The 19218-nt window shown below is 34.9% G+C and overlaps 1 protein-coding gene across 4 annotated transcripts in view; it reads right to left on the bottom strand.

The window, feature by feature from the left end:
• The window catches only part of RDX (radixin), a 102622-nt gene that overhangs the window by 50782 nt on the left and 32622 nt on the right, over positions 1–19218 (bottom strand). For all 4 annotated transcript variants that reach the window (XM_045837911.1, XM_045837895.1, XM_045837905.1 and 1 more), the window contains 6 exons: positions 17291–17386; positions 16511–16785; positions 8538–8621; positions 8156–8302; positions 5593–5689; positions 4572–4735 (listed from right to left, as the gene is read on the bottom strand). In XM_045837911.1, coding sequence (XP_045693867.1) covers positions 4572–4735; positions 5593–5689; positions 8156–8302; positions 8538–8621; positions 16511–16785; positions 17291–17386 — 863 coding nt within the window. The remainder of the gene's footprint in view (positions 1–4571; positions 4736–5592; positions 5690–8155; positions 8303–8537; positions 8622–16510; positions 16786–17290; positions 17387–19218) is intronic.

Raw genomic sequence — 19218 nt, forward strand, 5'->3', positions numbered from 1 at the left:
GGTCCCAGAGAGGTTGCTGCCTTTTCTGTATTCTTTAGGAAGCTGAAAATGCAGGCTGTCCCTGAAAGCAAAAGCACAGTAATTTTCAAGTAATTGCTAGTATGGCCAAGGGCTACTCTTTTTCATGCTAGGCTGCCAGCAGTCCTAGCATGTTGATTAGCCTCCCCAGCCTCTGCTCAATCACATCCAGTGCTGTCACAGTTCCCTAAGACAGTTACCTTCCTGCCTTCCTCCAAGGCCCTGAGACTCACACCACAAACCAGATCGCAAGACCTAATGGCTACAGTAACATCCATGAACTCAGAAGCTGTCACGTGCAGCTCTGGCATACATATGGCCCCTTGTGGAGATGGGTGTTGGTTTCATTTAGTTTTTCCCTATTGATGTTTCATTTGTTCTTCCTCAAGGATGGAGGTAAGGAGATAAGGAAACAGGAAAAAATACTGAAGGTAACTTGGCCACAAGCAAGTTGGGGGGTGGGAGCAGGGAATTAGCCTTTGTACCAAAAAATGGAGTAAATGAACAGCAGGTACTCGATTATAATACTTAAAACAATACACAGTTTACTTTGCTGCACTCTTATGAAGCCTATGTCTCATATCTTACAAGAATTTTCCTGTGACTACAGCTACCACCAACTAATACTATACTCAATGAAAACAAATGCCTTTGGCTCACCACATCCTTTAGTTATACCTAGTTTTGCAGGTCTGTCTTACCTCCCTCATGAAACTGAAGAGCCTGCTTCTCCCCTAAACAATGTTCAGGCCAGTGAATATACCAGACCAACCTGGTATATTCACTGGCCTCTAGGCAAGCCATGCATATTCTTAACTCTACATGTTTGCTTATGTTGGCTTCCTTTTCTGAAAATATCTCCCCTGTCTCTAACTCTCAAGCCTATTTCTAACTTGAAAGGTCTAGTAAAGTCCCACTTTCCCCATGAGGCCTCCTATATAATGATGTAAATCTAAACCACAGATGTAAATATTTTATTTAGAGTTTGGGTTTGGAAACACTCATTTGATCAAGTTGTTTTATTTCAAGAATGCAAATAACATTAATAAGCTATCAATTCTCTATATTAACATACAAAAAATTTTTAGAATACCTTACTTTCTAAAGACTATCATATGGACCCAATTACATTTTTCTTAAGATAAAAAACTAATATGTAACTTCTATTCATACTATGCATTAGTAATATTAAGATTATGATAGATACTATTTATTAATTGTTTATATATCACTGTCATTATTTCTCACAAAAACCCTTGAAGGTAGAACTATTATTTTCATATGAAGGGTAAGAGGACAGTGGCTCAGAAGTTTTTTCCAACAAGTGTTAGAGAAGGCTTGAAACGCAGATTTATCTAGTTCTAAAGCCTGTATTCTTTGTATGACACCGTGTCCTATTGATACAGGCAGCCAGCCATGACACAAAATATCCCATAGCTAACCTACAATGGGGCGTAAGCATCTGAATTTGAATTGTAAACTTGAGACTCTTAGTTTTTAAATTTGGTAACAATTTTAGCCATACAAAAAATGTTCAGAATTATAGAATCAATCATCAATTTGGATGAAAATAACTTCAGAGCATAGAGAGATCAATAACCCATGGTACTGGGTTATATATAACCAATACATAACACCATTTTCATTGTGAAAAAACCAAAGTTATGAGAGTTATGGGAAAAGAATAAGATCACATATATCAAGGTATTGCAGGGGAAGAGGCTTCCCCTCGTTGCAACCTAGAGGCAACCACTTAGTTGCTGCCCTTTCCCAACTACTGTTGTTGCCCAGAGAGTCCAGCAGCACAGGCAGCATACCTCTGAGCATTCCCCCCAGTATGTCTGCTGGCTGCTTTGTCAGTGGGCTTGACCAAAACTATTTCCACATACACAGCTTTCATTTCTCTGTCTGACCTGTAAAGCAGGGAATACATGAAGACTTGGCATGCCATTTCTGACACCTGCCAAATCCCTATGTTGCTAATATAAAACATCCTCTAGGCATTCAAATGAATAAAACAGTTACTGAATTCCTATAGCAGACAATACTTGCTAATGAAAGGCTATAACATTTATCCAAGATAGGAACCATAGGATTCTTACTGTGGGGCGGGGGGGAAGTAAAAGTCTTCTATTTTCATCTAGGCCTTAAAGTAACTAAAATATAGCACCATCACCAAATGGTACTTGTTAATGATACTACATACACTAAAAACCATATAGCATGCCTCTCTAAGCTTGAGAAATAAAGAGCAAGTAAACAAATATATTTAAGAGTACAAGTAACATATCAACATTATAGACAAGCAGAACAGTTAGGACATCACTGAGTGATGAGGATGGGATAATACAATCAGGTCTTTGTATCTGTGGGTTCCTCATCCATGGATTTAACCAACTGTGAATTAAAAATATTTGAAAAATAGTTATGTTGTTGCTGATGTGTGCTACATAGGTAGGCCTATACTGGTTCTGTCTGTGCTGAAAATGTACAGACTTTTTTTGGCAATTGTTCCCTAAACAATACAGTATTACAACATTTACACAGCGTTCACATTGTACTAGGTAGTATAAGTAATCTAGAGATGATTTAAAATATAGGGGAGGATATACATAGGTCATATGCAAATACGACAGCATTTTATATAAAGGACTTAGGTATCAGCGAGGGTCCTATAGTAACGCCCTACAAAGGAAGACTGTAATTTCTGAATATACAGAAAGTAAAGCCCAATAAAGAACTATTTTAAAAACCGTATAATACTAGAACCACAATGTGATCCTAAGCCACATGAGAGCAGTAAAAAATGACAGAGCCCAGTCAAAGCAACAAACCAACTTAGCATCTTTAATGGTGAGTCAGGAGTTACTGGGATGTTTCATGCCTATATAAAAAAATGTTTTGTAAACAAAGAAACAAGCAAAATATAATCAAAGACACTAAAATAGAGGACAGGCTGACAGAGACCAGAGGGGAGAGGGGAGGGAATTTCAGGGGAGAATGGGAAGGGTTTACAGGAACCAATATAAAGGACACATGGAGAAAAACTAAGGTGGGGTGGAAATGGGAGGGAGGTGGGGAGGGATGGGTGGGTGGGCTGGAATGGGAGTAAAGGACAGAAAAATGTACTTGAACAATGATTAAAAAAAAAAAAAAGAACAATCTGACAGTAACCCGAGAGGAGGTAGGAGGGGATGATGGCGGGGGGAGGGTTTTCAGGAACAACTATAAAGGTCACATGGACAAAACCAAGGGGGTTGGAATCAGGGGAGGGTGGTGGGGAAGGGGGAGGCGGGGAGTGGTGTGGGGTAAATGCAGACAACTGTAACTGAACAACAATAAAATAATTTTATAAAAGAAAACAATGTTTTGTAATACAGTAAATTTTTCTAAGGCAGATAAATTGAGGGAACAATATGAATTAATAAAAGATCGGAATTACACAGAACATTTAAGAAAAAATACATCATTAAATACAAACACTAAAAGCAGAGGTAGCAAAATTATATTTAGCAGGGGCCTATTTATTAGATTCAAATTATATAATTTCCAATGTTTGAAATATATAAATTTACATATATTTAGGGCTCCTCAATATTGTTTTCTTTAGGAGCTACTCTAGTTATTAAATTATCATGCTACTCTGCAAAGATTTCTTCAATAAAGGTTAACTTCAGTTTGGTGTCTAAGTTTTTTCAAATAAAGCACAAAGTTTAAATTAATCTAGAGTCAGATTTGAGGATTTTTGTTGCCCAACCCAGTAATCTGGTTCCAGGGCTGACAAGAATTTTAACCAATCTTTCCACTTCAAAAACTCTCAATTTTATACAATTAACAGTATCTTTTTTTGAAAGTCTAAGTGAATGATGGCTAAAAACATCAGTGTTGTTGGCAGGGAGAACTGGTGTTACTGTGCTCTGTACACTGACTTTTTGAGTTTTACAATGCCCATGACACTGTTTCAAAGAAAAACATTCAGCATATTCTTACCCAAAGTCCCACGCAAAACGAACTTGAAAATTTCATACTACATCCAAACCAATGTCAGTGAGAAGCAAGCATAATATAAGCATACCTATGAAATCACAAAAAGCTATTTACTCAGAAATATATCAGATATCTAACTTGAAAACTGTACATACTCATTTTATAAAGGACAATGGTAATACTGTCATTCAATTTTAATATAGTGAAAATAGTGTAAAATGTAAATTCTGAGTATGTTAAAGAAACTGAACATTCTTAAATTTTATTTTTATGATTTATGATTTTATTTTTGTCCTCACCTGAAGACATGCTTATTGATTTTAGAGAGGAAAAGAAACACCAGTGTAAGAAACATGGATCAGCTGCCTCTTGCACACACACCAAATGGAGATGGAACCTACAACCTAGGCATGTGCCCTAAGTGGGAATTGAACCCACGACCTTTTGGTTGACAAGACACTCCAACCAACTGAGCCACACTGGCTAGGGCTATTGCTCTTAAATTTTAAGTAGCCTACTTCTATCAATCAAGGATGAAAGGCTGTACCAAGAATGAAATTCCGTACCTTTCCAACTGCTTCTGATGTTTCTCCTCTCTAGCCTGAGCCTTCATCTGTTGTACTTCAATAGTATCAGGCTTCCTTCTTCGCATGTACAGTTCATGGTTTCCCATACATAAGGCCAAAATCCGCTTATTGATTCTCAGACGAGGTGCATAAAAAACAAAATCCTAAACATAAAGTATTCTGAATTTAAAATCTTCCCTGAAGGATAGTCTCTCTTACATTAATCTATACTAAATTTCGTGTGTGATATGAATTCTAATGTCACATTACATACAGTTTAGAAATCATAAGATTTCCTAATGACTAGTGAGTATGCCGTACTTGCACATAACTGGCTCCTCACCGTTTCATTCCCCACCAGTTTTGTGGGAGGCTAATAATCTTATACTCTCAATACAGTAAATGTCTTTTATTATTTTTTCTTCTCCAAAGTAACTATTAGCATCTGTTCCTCCACATCAGGAGTGTTTTTTGTTTTACCTTTTGTCATATTTATCTCAAAACTGGTCTTTGTTCAGAGCTGTCAAGTTTTTAAAACTAGAATTGTTCTCATCCTTTTGTCTTTCCAATAACTAACAGAATACAACAGTACACTTGACACTAGATGAATCAAAGAATATATTTAAATATAAAGATTTAAGTTTAACACTTTAAGTTACAAAAATATGACATTCATGATTCAAAATTCTATAAACAGAATATAGAACAGAGCTCCCTTTGCTACATTCTAGACACTAACAAGCTTTTTAAAATGGCCTCTTGGGAATGGTGATTATTTTCAATCATCTCCTAATACCTTAAGTTTCAGTTAAAATAAAATACTAATATTTACATGTTATAATAAGATTGAAACTTTGTATTTTTAATAACATTTATTATCTTATCACTAGGAAAGTTAAACTATAGAAAAAGAATATTCCTTAGGATCAATTCAATAAATGAACAATGTCATTCTTCAAGTAATACCGTAGCAAAGTGGCAGAAATTTAAAATACATAAAACATTTTAAAAATTTACTTACAGGCGCCTTTTTGTCAATTGGCTTTATAACAAATTTTTTGTCATTAAATGAAATATTTCTGATTTCACTCCAGGGAAAGCCAATTTTAGGTGTTAACCTTAAAAAAAAATAAGAGAGACAGGGCATTTCTGTAATTAGAAGCATGAAACAATGGACAAAATTTGTATCAACTTTTTGGGGCCAATTTAGTTGAATGACCAGAGTTCCAGATTTTCAAAATATATTAACTTACTCATAACATACTGTTGACATTATCTTTTAAGGAAGAATCTGATCAATTAAATCACATATAACAGCCATGGCTGGTGTGGCTCCGTGGACCGAGCACTGGCCTGCAAATCAAAAGGTTGCTGCTTTGATCCCTGACCAGGACACATGCCTAGGTTGTGGGCCAGGTACCCAGTTGGGGGTGTGCAGGTTTATGTTTCTCTCACGCATGGATGTTTCTCTCCCTCTTTTTCTCCCTACCTTTCCTCTCTCCAAAAGTAAATAAACAATTTTAAAAATCATATAAAACAAAGACTATCCCCAAAATTTCATAAATGTGTCACAAACCTTGATTTCCCTGCTAGGATTTGTACAAGCTCTATCTAGATTTAAGCTACTATAACTATTAAGTTTAAATATGTTTAAGAGGGGGAAAAAGACAGCTTTTATAACTTTTCATGTGAATTATGAACCTAAGACACTAAAAATTATTTTTCCTGTTTAATATTAAAATGTTTGCATTATTTATGAATATACTAAAAACACTAAATTTTCAGTACACTTTAATAGCCTTTATTTTATGATATGTGACTAACTTCTCCCACAAAAAAATTTAAACACTCATATATACAAGTGTTTGCATAAATAGAATGGAAATTCTGACTCTGTGACTATAAAACTGTTGCCCCCATTTACCATCCCACACACAAAGATTTAGGGAATCAGACTGGAACAAGTAATGGTGTTTCTGCTTGTCATATATTTCATGTTTTTGGACTGCCCATCAAATGCATCACCGCTATCCAACAAGAGCATGAATAACTGTGACACCTATATTGGCCAAAGCTATTTAGCCAGCATTCTGGTAACAGAGTATGAACTTCTATCTATTTATATCCTTTTAATTCTTAAGCAGACTGACTGCAGTCCATCAAATAATTTTCTCTACAAAAAACATTTTTTACTCAATATGCATGCACCACGCTATCCTTTATAATGGCTATGAAGATACGTCACAGTTACCCATTGAAAAGGGAGGCTTATAATATTGTTAAGGTAATATTATACTACACTTACATGTTACTTCTAAAAATTCTGAAGAATTTCCTCATACAATTCTCACAACAATCTTGTGAGGTGAGTCTGGCAGTTACTCAAATTTCACAGAGTTAATAATTACTTGACCAGGGTCACAAAAGTAATTAGTAGCAGAGTTGGTAAAATAACCTAACTAAGCTTTTAAAGTTGTACCCTATTTTGTTTTTTTTTTAATTTAAAAATATAAGTAACAGACGAATACATTCTCAATATGAAATGAAACTGAACCATTACAGAAAAGACCAAAGAACCCATTGCCCACTATCCCTTAATCCCTTCCTCTGTCCTGAGCTAACCCCCTCTTTCATATTCGCCATCTTTACCTTTATCAATATATATAATGAATAATCTAATAAAAATTGGCTCAATAATTTTTAACAGAAAAAATAATATTTGGTCTAATAGTCTTACTGTTATTTTTGCTTTTCAAAAATTTTCCCATCTGAATGGTATAGCATTTTAACTTGCTTTGTAATATAAATGAAAAAATATATCAGAGTAAAATTAGCAAAATGCTCTCTTTTGGAATCATCATGTATGTATATGCTTAGAAATGTGTGTTTCATTAGATACGTGTAATAATGAAACCAAAAATCTGGAGCCAACCCAAAATAAAGAGAAATGCCTTTGGGGAAGGTGACACAGGCACAGACTTGGATGCTTATATGTCATGGTAAATAAATTAAAGAAAGGTATAATGCAGTTGTAGCTATCATTCCTAAAAACTGTTGAAAGAGCTTGATGTACTTTATATTAAACATAAAAATACCTGGTCAATTTCAAAATAAAGTTACACTGTTCACTATCTTTAATATAGGAATATTCTGCTTTACTAATATCCAAAAATATTCAAAACAATTCCTATAAATATTAAACCAAAAAGTGTTACAAACACAATAAATCACATGTTTTAATTTCATTGTCCCATTGCTCCTGATTTCTTATATATATTAATTTCAGTTTCAACCTGTATGCCACACATAACATTTAAGGAATTATTCTTCACCTATTGAGGAAATACATTTTAATTAAGTTACTAGACATAACTCACAAGAGATCAGGAAGCATACTTCAAATAAAAGTGAATTCACCCATTTTGATAAATACACTGAGAAATAACTGAAATCACAAGATGTTGAGAAAATGAAAATATGATAAATGAAAGCTTATATAGCATAAACTAATCTTTTAATTTGGAAAAAAAAGTAATAAAGGTAATCAAGCCAACTGATTAGTGACTAGTTCACTATTTACTTACTTGTCATCGTGCTCATAAATATTCAGACCCAAAGCATCAACACCTAGCCACAATTCAGTTCCTTTTTTATTTTTTATTTCAAAATAGTTGACTCCATACATTTCTAGATCTTGTGCAATCTTCAGGTATTCCATCATAGAATCTTCCCTGTTGAAATAAAGCTTATTGTAAATATTTAAGTAAGAGTACCTAATATCAAACAAATTACAAAAATACTTTGAATTGAAAGGTAGTGTGTTTTATTTGTATAAGTCAAATGATCTTTGGAGGGGCAATCTGATGTAATAATCAATATAAAATAAAAATACTTTAAAACAAAATAATACTTATAAAATAAAAATACTTTAATTTGAGGAAAACATGAAGAAAGCCATCCAAATACCTCAGCATTCCTCTATGTTCTTCATGCCAGTTCTGTATTCTTTCTTCCCACTGCTCTTTTGTCAATTTGTGTTGTTCTAAAACACTAGAAGGAAAAAAAATCTATGAAAATGTCTCTATCATTGAAAATCAATATTCTTTTAAAAGTCTAGAATCAACCCTGACTGTGGTAGTTGTCATACAGATCTATACACAGTAAAACAGTACAGAATAAATTCTCACACACACATACGACTGCATGAAAAACTGATGAAATCTAAATAAGGTAGGTGCATTGTATCAATGTCCATATTTTCACTGTGATACTGTACTAAAGTTACGTGAAATGTTACCGTTACAGAAGGCTGGGAGAAGCTCTCTATTATTTTACAATTGCATGTGAATCTACCATTATCTCAAAATAGGATCCTGAAATTATTTTAAATAATACATTTAAAATAGTTATTATACAGAGAGTTTATAAGAATTCAAATGTTTTGAGCAAAATATTGGACAAAAAGGGAAAAATGACTCTATTAATAAAAAAAAATCACAAAACAGATTAAAAATTAGAATTCTTAGGCCTTAATACTGTTACTGTATTTTTGTGCTAAATTTAATTTTATTTTCTATTGGTTATACTTTACATAAAAGTGACAAGTCATACTTTTTGTCACTACCCATGACCTCCAAATAACTTTTCATTAGTTTCTTTTGCATCTCCCAGTGTCTCATGCAAATTTAAAAACACACAAATTTTATTTTCTTTTACTAACATTTTAATACCAAATCAGCAGATTCAATATTGAACCAGCAGATTCAATATAATTTACCTACTGTGCATGCTATAAAGTGTGTATTTCTATTCTCTTTGGGTAATATAATATTTTCCTTAGTGGTAAATCCTCAGACCCTACTTTACTGATAGCAAAAGATGTTGTATTAAAATATTATTGTTTTGCTATATAAAAAGTTTACATGAAACCCAGAGATTTCTTGGCAATATAAAAATAAATCTCAGGATGCAATCCTCCCTTGGACAAGTTACTATTTAGAATGGATTCCTTAATGGAGTTTCAGAGAGACCATTATGTTCTTATTATAAACTGCTCCTTTCTCTATGTATTTCTCCTTTAAGCCCTTGTTTTTGGAGAAAGAAGTTTTGTCTTCTTCCTTAGAGCACTGAAGTTTCCACATTTTTCTGGTTTTTAATGGTCCCTCTTGCTGTCTTAGGCTGTGCTCACCAGCAGGAATGCAATCAGCTTTGAAGGCACAATCAATTCAGCCGACTGCTTGTATCAGGATGTTAACTAAATCTGAAGGTATGAGTTAATTAAATTGGATGCCACCAGGATTTTTGCCATAGTTTTTTATATCCTGTATTTTAAATATCATTTGTTTGCCTTTTGCATAATGTACTTGAATTATTAAACTTGCACAACCAATTTGCGGGTATGCAAAAAACTTCCTACGCTCTTTTTCTTCGGTCCAGAGCCAAAAAGCCCTTCTTCACACCTAAGGCCAATCCATCCAACTTGACTTTAAATCTATCCAGGCCTTTAAGTGACTTTTTTTCTCCATTTCCTCAGGATCTTCACTCCATCTTTTATGGCAGAGGACATATTTATTGTTCCCTACTTACATATGTTATCATCTCTACCTATTTGTGTTACAGAGGGCAAAGACCACATCTATACTGCTCACTACTAAATGCACAGTCAGTCCTAAAGAGTACTCAAAAATTTGTAGAGTAAAACAAGGAAATTCCAATCAATTTTTTCCCTTCTCTTACAGAACATGTCTATAAACCCATGCTTTCTTACTCCTGGCTTTTTTCTTCTCCTAAACAGCAAACTTTTTTTTTTTTTTGAGAACTGTCCATATTCACTATCCTTCATTTCCATACATCACATTCACTGCCCAAGGTCAACCACAATCTGATTTCAAACCCCAACACCCTACTGAAACTGCTCTAAGGCTCTCACTTCCAATCTCCTTATTGTTAACCCCAACAAGACACATTAGGTACCCTCATACTCAACCTCTTTATACTACTTGACACTGCTGACCATTCTCTCCTTAAAGAATTATCTTACCTTGTCTTCCATGATATAATACTCCCCAGGTATTAATCTCAATATACTTTAGAGGAACCCTTCCTTCTGTACTTTAAAGTATTTTACTATCCCAAGCCTTTTTCTTACTCTCTGTGTACTTTCAGGTCCATCTCTTTCATTCCCATCTATTTGCTAATTACTCCCAAACTGTATCAGAACTCAAAATGCTCTCCAAGATCTGTACCCACAACAACAAATCAATACTTGCACTCTCTCTTGGTTATACTGCAGCTATTTCAAACTCAGTAAGTTCAAAACTGAAATCTATTCCTGCAAAATGTATTCTTTCTCCCCATCTTGGCAAGAAGGTATTACCAATCACCCAGGTGCCCAAGCCAGAAACCTGGAATATAAAAATTTATGTATATCAAGCTCTTTTTAAAGAAAGATACTATCTGGTAGAGCTTATTATCTGTATCACCAGAAAGCACAACTCTACTTTGGGAGAAGAGACTGCTTATCTAGGTTTTTCATAAAAGAATTAAAAGCATCCACCAAGCATCTAAGATAGGCAGAGGAGTAAGTGAAAGCTACACTCACCTCCTGTCAGGGCCAATCTGAAATTACAACTAAGTTGTATAGAAAGCATCTTGAATGACCAACTGAACACTAGCTGGAGAGAACCCTTACAACCAAAGACAGAGAGACAGAAGAAAACACTTCACCACAATGTGACTGGTAGGAGTGTGGAGGAGACGTGAGAAGGCTGGCTGGGCTCCCAAAGGAGCAGCTGAAGTGCCAGAGGAGTATTTCAGCAGCAGGGATGATCCCCCTGAGAAGTGTGGGGTATAAACCCCACATTGGGCTCCCCAGCCTATAGCACCAGAGATACAAAGGAACCCAGATTAACATATAGCTGTGAAAAATAGTAGGTATTCTGATGGCCAGGGAGAGACTGCTGAGATGCAGAGAGCCTTTTAAAGGGCCAAAGCACAAAATTTCATTGCAGCCACTTACCTTGGGTGCCAGCAAAGGGAGGGCAGAGTGCACTAGAGACACTTAAGAAGAGTCTGAGGTCAGTGGCTATGGGAAGAGGATTGAGGGAACAGCCACCACGATCCATGTGGTGAGCCATCCCCCACACTGCAGAAGCCATATCCCTCAGACAGAGCACTCCTCTCTGAATGGCATCAGCCTGAGGGGAAGCAATAAGCAACCTCCACCCCCCTCCCATCCCCAGGAATTACTCTGCACCACCCTGAGGTGCTTAAACCTGAATGCTGATTACAGATTGATTAGATTAACAGCTGATCAGTTTAATGGCTGATTAGTTAACATCTAAGGCAGAAAATACAAAGCAGCAGCCAAAATGGGAAGACAAAGAAACAGACCCCAAATGAAAGAACAAGAGAATTTTCTAAATTAACTAGATGAAATGGAAGTAAGCAATTCATCAGAGAAAGAGTTTAGAGTAATGATTATAAGGGTACTCATTAGCATGTAAAAAGATATAGAAACTATAAAATAGTATCAGTCAGATATAAAGAATGCAATATCTAAGATAAATAATACACTGGAATGAATAAACAGTAGGTTAGATAAAGCAGAGGACTGAACAGCATTTTGGAAGACAAGGTAGAAAAAAACAGGCAGAGAAGCAAAACAAAAGAATAATTTAAGAAAATGAGGAATGCTTAAGAAACATTTTGGACAACATAAAGTATAACAACATCTGCATCATAGGAATACCAGAAGAGGGTGAGCAAGGGATTGAGAATCTATTTGAAGAAATAATAACCAAAGCGTCCATAATCTGGTGAAGGAAAAAGTTACACGAGTCCAGGAAGTTCAGAGTCTCTGACAAGTTGGACCCAAAGAGGCTTAAGCCAATACACATCATAATTAAAATTACAAGGCTTAAAGATAGGGAGAGAATCTTAACAGCCTCCAGAGAAAAGCAGGTAATTACCTACAAGGGAACACCAATAGGACCACCATTTGATTACTCATCAGAAACATTTCAGGACAGAAGGGAATGGGGTGAAATATTCAAGGTGATGAAAAGCAAAGACCTACAACCAAGGCTATTTTAACCAGCAAGGCTATCATTTAAAATTCAAGGAGAAAAAAGGAGCTTCCCACACAAGAAAAAGCTAAAAGAATTTGTTAACACCAAACCCATGCTGCAACAAATGTTAAAGGGCTTGCTTTAAGACAATGACGAGAAAGAGAAAGGGAAAACAAAACACCAGAGGAAAACAGTTAACAATAAAATGGCACTACACACCCGTATCTATCAATAATCACCTTAAATGTAAGTGGCTTAAATGTTGCAATCAAAAGACAGAGGGTACCTAAATGCATAAGAAAACAAAATCCATATATATGCTGCCTCCAAGAGACCCATCTCAGATTGAAAGATACACACAGACTAAAAGTAAAAGGTTGAAAAAAGATGTTTCATGCAAACTGAAAAGAAATAAGCTGGAGTAGCAGTACTTATATTTGACAAAATAGGCTTTAAAACCAAAGCTACAGTAAGAGACAAAGAAGGACATTACTTAATGATAAAGGGTACAATCCAACAAGAGGATAACCCTAGTGAACATTTATACACCCAACATAAGAGCACCTTAAATGTAAAGCAAATCTTAATGAACATAATGGGAGAAATAGACAGAAACATAGTCATAGTGGGGGATTTTAACACCCCATTGACTTCAATGGATATATCTTCCAGGAAGAAAATCAATAAGGAGACAGCAGCCTTAAATGACACACTAGATCAAATGGATTTAATTGATGTCTTCATAGCATTTCACTCCAAAGCAGCAGAATATACATACTTTTCAAATGCACATGGAACGTTTCCTAGGATAGGCCACACACTAGAATGCAAGAGTCTCAATAAATTTAAGAAGACTGAAATCATATCAAGCATCTTCTCTGACCACAATGCTCTAAAACTAGAAGTTATCCACAAGAACAGCTCTGAAAGACACAAAGACATGGAAACTAAATAACATGTTATTAAGCAATGAATGGGTAAACGATGAGATTAAGGAGGAAATCAGAAGATACCTTGAAACAAATGAAAATGAGGACACCCAATCCACAATCTGTGAGAAAAAGGGAAAGCAATCCTAAGAGGGAAATTCATCGCATTACAGGCCTATCTCAAAAATCATGAAAAAGCTCAAATAAACCATCTAACCTCACCCTTAAATTTGAAAAGGAACAAACAAAGCCCAATGTGAATAGAAGGAAGGAAATTATTAAGATCAGAGCAGAAATGAAACAGTCTTTAAAAATGCTACAAAAGATCAATGAATCCAAGAGCTGATTCTTTCAAAAGATAAACAAGATTGACAAACCTTAAACCAGATTCATCAAGAAAAAGAGAAAGGATCTAAATAAAATCAGAAATGAAAGAAGAGAAATAACAACTGACACCAAAAAATACAAAAGACAGTAAGAAAATATTATGAACACTTATATGCCAACAAACTGGACAACCTGGACAAAATGGATAAATTTCTAGAAACATATAATCTTCCAAAAATAAATTAGGAAGAATAAGAGAATCTGAATAGACAGATTACACCTAATGAAATTGAAGCAGTCATCAAGAAACTGCCAACAAACAGAAGCCCTGGACCAGATGGCTTCACAGGTGAATTCCACCAAACATTCCAAGAAGAAATAACACCTCTCCTCTAATTACTTCATAAAATTCAAAAGGAAGGAAGGCTCCCAAATTCATTTTATGAGACCAGCATTATCCTAATTCCAAGATCAGATAAAGACACTACAAAGAAAGAAAATTATAGGCCAATATCACTGACAAACACAGATGCTAAAATCCTCAACAAAATATTAGCAAACTGAATACAGAAATATGTCAAACAGATCCTACACCATCATTAAGTGGGTGTAGGATCCATTTATTCAGGAATGCAAGGTTGGTACTACATTCGCAAATCAATAAATGTGATTCACCACATAAACAAAAGGAAGGGTAAAAATCACATGATTATATATATCAATAGATGCAGAAAAAGCTTTTGATAAAATCCAGCACCCATTTCAGCAAAGTGGGAATAGAGGGAACATAGCTCAACATAATAAAGGCCACATATGACAAACCCACTGCCAGCATTATACTCAACGGGCAAAAACTTCAAGCATTCCTCTAAGATGGGGAATAAGACAGGGATGTCCGCTTTCACTTTTCTTACTCAACATAGTACTGGAAGTTTCAGCCACACCAATCAGACAAGAAGAAATAAAAGGCAACCAAACTGGAAAGGAAGAAGTAAAACTGTCTTTGTTCGCAGATGACATGATACTGTACATATAGAACCCCAAAGATTCCACCAAGGAACTGCTAGAGTTTATAAATGAATGCAGCAAAGTAACTGGATACAAAATTTGTTGCATTTTTATATGCCAGTAACAAACTAACAGAAAGGGAAATTAAGAAAACAATACCATTCACAACTGCTTGAAAAAGAATAAAATACCTAGGAATAAACCTGACCGACAATGTAAATGACCTGTATGTACTCAGAAAAGTATAAGACACTGAAGAGAGAAACTGAAGAAACAGTAAGTGGAAACACATATACCATGTTCATGCATAGGACAAAATAACATCATTAAAATGTCCATACTACCCAAAGCAATCTATAGATTCAATGCAATATCTATCAAGATTCCAATGATATGTTTCACAGAACAAATATTTCAAAAATTTATGAACCACAAAAGGCCCCACATAGAACAGCGGATCCTGAAAAAGACAAAGTTGGATGAATCATGTTACCTAATGTCAAACTATACCAGGCCATAGTTATTAAAACAGCCTGGTACTGGCATAAAAACAGACACAGAGATCAATGGACCAGAATAGAAAGCCCAGAAATAAACCCGCACCTTCAAAGTCAATTAATATTCAAGAGAGGAAGCAGGCACATACAATGGGCTAAAAATAGTTTAGTCAATAAATGATGCTGGGAAAATTGGACAAATATGTGCAGAAAAATGAAACTAGACCAGCCTTTTACACCACACAAAAGAATAAATGCAAAATAGATCAAAGACTTAAATGTTAGACCTGAGAACACAAGAATCATAGAAAAAAACACAGGCAGCAAAATCTCAGACATTGCACATAGAAATTTTTTTTCAGATATATCTCCCCAAGCAAGGGAAACGAAAGAAAAACAAATGGGAATCCATCTATCTAAAAAGTTTTTGCACAGCAAAGGAAACTTTCAACAAAATAAATAGACAACCCACAGAATGAGAGAACATAGTAACCGATACATCAGATGGTAGGCAAAGCAGAATGATTATCCCCATTTTGCGGATTCAGATATCAAGGCTCAGGGACTTTAGGTTTCATACCCAAAGTGACATAATTAACAAAGACTAGAATCAGTACTCAAAATCTAGGTTTCCTGTCTAATGATTTTTCTTATGCCATACTACTTTAAATACTTATAGAAGCAGCAGTATATTGCAAATAAGAACAGAACATTAAACTAGTAGTTTGAAAACTGAGTTTAAAATGTGTTTTAAAAATTAAAATCTTAATCTTACTTCTATGGAGGGAACACAGGCTGCTACTTACTCTCAAAACGATTTATTATGCACCTATCTGCCTATGTAAGAATTTTTACCAAGCAGTAACAGTCACATTCTCCCCCACGTCCAAACTCCATGTATTGTTTATCTTATGGAAATAAAGAGAGGAGAGAGAAAAGGTTTAGGTAATTGCAGACTATATAAATCTATGTAGCTACTGAGTCATGATTTTTAAAACTATACTCTCTGATTTAGCTGGCAACTTAACATAGTTTTTAAGAAATTCTATTTACAAACTTCTAAAACATAATATTTCAGAGAATATAACATAAAAAGTATGTTCACTTACCGCTGTGGTAGGAGTCTATCGTTAGCCAGGTAGCCTGGTTTGTGAATCTCTTTGTTATAATCTCCGTACTTTGCTTGGACAGCGTAGGAAGCCAAAAGGACTGCAGTTTCTGGAGGGCAATATATCTCATCATTTAAGATAGCTTCTTTGACTTGCAAGAAGAAAAGTCTCTGGGTTATTTCTTGAATTAATTCCTCGGAAACATCTTCAGGAAAGAATTTAGCTCTAAATTTGAACTGTAAAGGATTCTCTTTTTTAACATCTTGCTGTGTAACCTGGAACAGTAATTTCAAGTATAATCAACAAAAACCTTAATATCAAAATGACTCAATCTAGTCACATCAAATCCTTTTTAGCAAAAAGTAGGATGTTAAACAGCAGTAAAACTCTAAATCTGTAAGATTCTAAACTTTTAAAAAATATATCTGAGAAAAAAGATTCTGTGATTACAAAAATTATCCATAATGTACAGATCCTACCTAATAACCAAACTGTAACTTGTCTTAAGAAGCTTATTCTGTAGATGTTTGAATAAAAGTACTAGGTTACACCTAATAATATTTCTTATGTGTTAAGTTGTCAAATAGGAAAGTGAACTTTTCTCTAAGAAAAGTTAATGCTGCCTTATTGAGTTAAAAGACATGATACCTTTAATGATGCAGAGATAACTGCAAAAGGAAGCCCAAATCAGTCAGACCCTAAGCTTTTCTGGCACAGATTCAAGATCATTAACTTCCAAGTAATTTAGTTATTAGCTGAATGTTATTATACATACTTTACCTTTTTATTTAGTTTGAGCCATGTAGAATAACCTTTGCTATCCACGTACTGCAGCCCAAAAAACCAGACTTCACGCAAACCAACTGTTTTCACCACCTTAAAAAATGAAAGTCCATTTCGTTTCAATATTCATACTATAACTAGATGGCATTATACTTCAGAAGAAAAACAAAACTATATAGATATTATAGATATATTCCATTGTTATAGAGAATCTCTTTCATAAATTTAACATGTTAATTAAAGGAATATTTCTAAAAACTTAAATTCAGGTTTGTATATTAAGTTTTATAATGTCATTTCACAATAGTACTTGATCCATTTTTTTATACCTCCTTTTTCTTCTCAACTCCCATTATGATCCAAACAGATAACAAGAAGAGTCTGGGAAAACAGATATAGAGCTGCCGTAATCCCATTTTACTATTTCAATTTACCGCCACAAAAAATGCAGACTCATGTAGCCACTATGGAAAACAGTATGGAGGTTCCTCGAAAAATTAAAAATGAAACTGTCTTATCACCCACCGATTCCACTTCTGGGTATATATATATCCAAAGAAACCCAAAAGACTAATTCAAAACAATGTATGTACCCCTAGCCCTGGCTGGTGTGGTTCAGTGGATTGAGCACCAGCCTGTAAACAGAAAGGTCACTGGTTCAATTCCCAGTCAGTGAGAGGCAACTGATCAGTGTTTCTCTCTCTCTTTCTCCCTCCCTTTCCATTTCTCTAAATAAATAAATAAATAAATAAATAAAATCTTGCACCCCCATGTTCCATTTACCCCCACAACTACACTATCAGTTAGGCAAGGCAAACAGTACCATTTTGGTGACAAAGAGTCTCTGAAGACATTTAAATGCCACAGCCCAGGTTATCCAGCTGGTGATAACCCCTACTCCTTCCCTTCACTCACCATTATACATTCTATGTTCTTCCCTCACGGGACAAGAAACCATTCTGGGAACATGCCATGAATTTTATCCTTCTTCAGCTTTGCTTTTGCTTTTTCCTCTGTCTACAATGTTCTTCTGTACTTTGACCACCTGTTGAATAATTTATTCCTTAAAGCCCAGCTCAATTAACATGCTTCTGTGAATGAAGCTCTGCTATCATCCAAATCAAATAAACAAATCACTTGTTCCTTGATGTTCCCACAGTACTTTACCTATACTGCTATAAAAACAAGTGCTCTATCATATCATAATTAACTGTACTGGCAGTATGTCTATTCATCTTAATATATATGTCATCTCAAAGAATGCTTAGTCTGTGGTAGGCACTCAAAAGTATTAAGAGTAAATAAAGTGGTAATCTAGGACTTATAGCCAAGATTGTACCAATACTTAACATATTTTTAAAAATCTGTATTTAAAATAAAATGAGAAAACTGAGCCAGAGGAAATTAGAGTTTATTAACATTTAAAAAAACTTTACCGCAAGATTCAACATTAGTTCTTAAGTGGTAAATATTGTTGTTGTTTTTTTTAACTTTTAAATCTAACAACATGCCAGGTGCTCTGACTGGTATGGCTCAGTGGGTTAGGTAACGCCTCGAAAACTGAAAGGTCACTGTTCAATTCCAGTCAGGGCACATGCCTGGGCTGCCAGCCAGGTCCCCAGTTGGGGGCATGTGAAAAGCAACCTATCGATGTTTCTCTCCTTCCTTTCCCCTCTCTCTAAAAATAAATAAATAAAATCTTTTCAAAAATACCATAAAAATATGCCAGGCTTTTGGTTTCAAGATAGCAAAACTGAAGCCTTCAGTTTGCTTTCTTTCTCTTGAAAAATTTCACTGAAATGATACACACACACACACACATACACCAAATTAAAAAGAGGAAAAGTTATTTAGCTGTGCTAAGAAAGGTTACCATAAATAAAAACCCCAAACCTGACAAATTTCTGGATGATCTGGGATATATT

Source organism: Phyllostomus hastatus, unplaced genomic scaffold (genome assembly GCF_019186645.2).
Source record: "Phyllostomus hastatus isolate PE091 unplaced genomic scaffold, TTU_PhHast_1.1 phas_contig_113, whole genome shotgun sequence".
In the NCBI taxonomy this organism is placed as follows: Eukaryota; Metazoa; Chordata; class Mammalia; order Chiroptera; family Phyllostomidae; genus Phyllostomus; species Phyllostomus hastatus.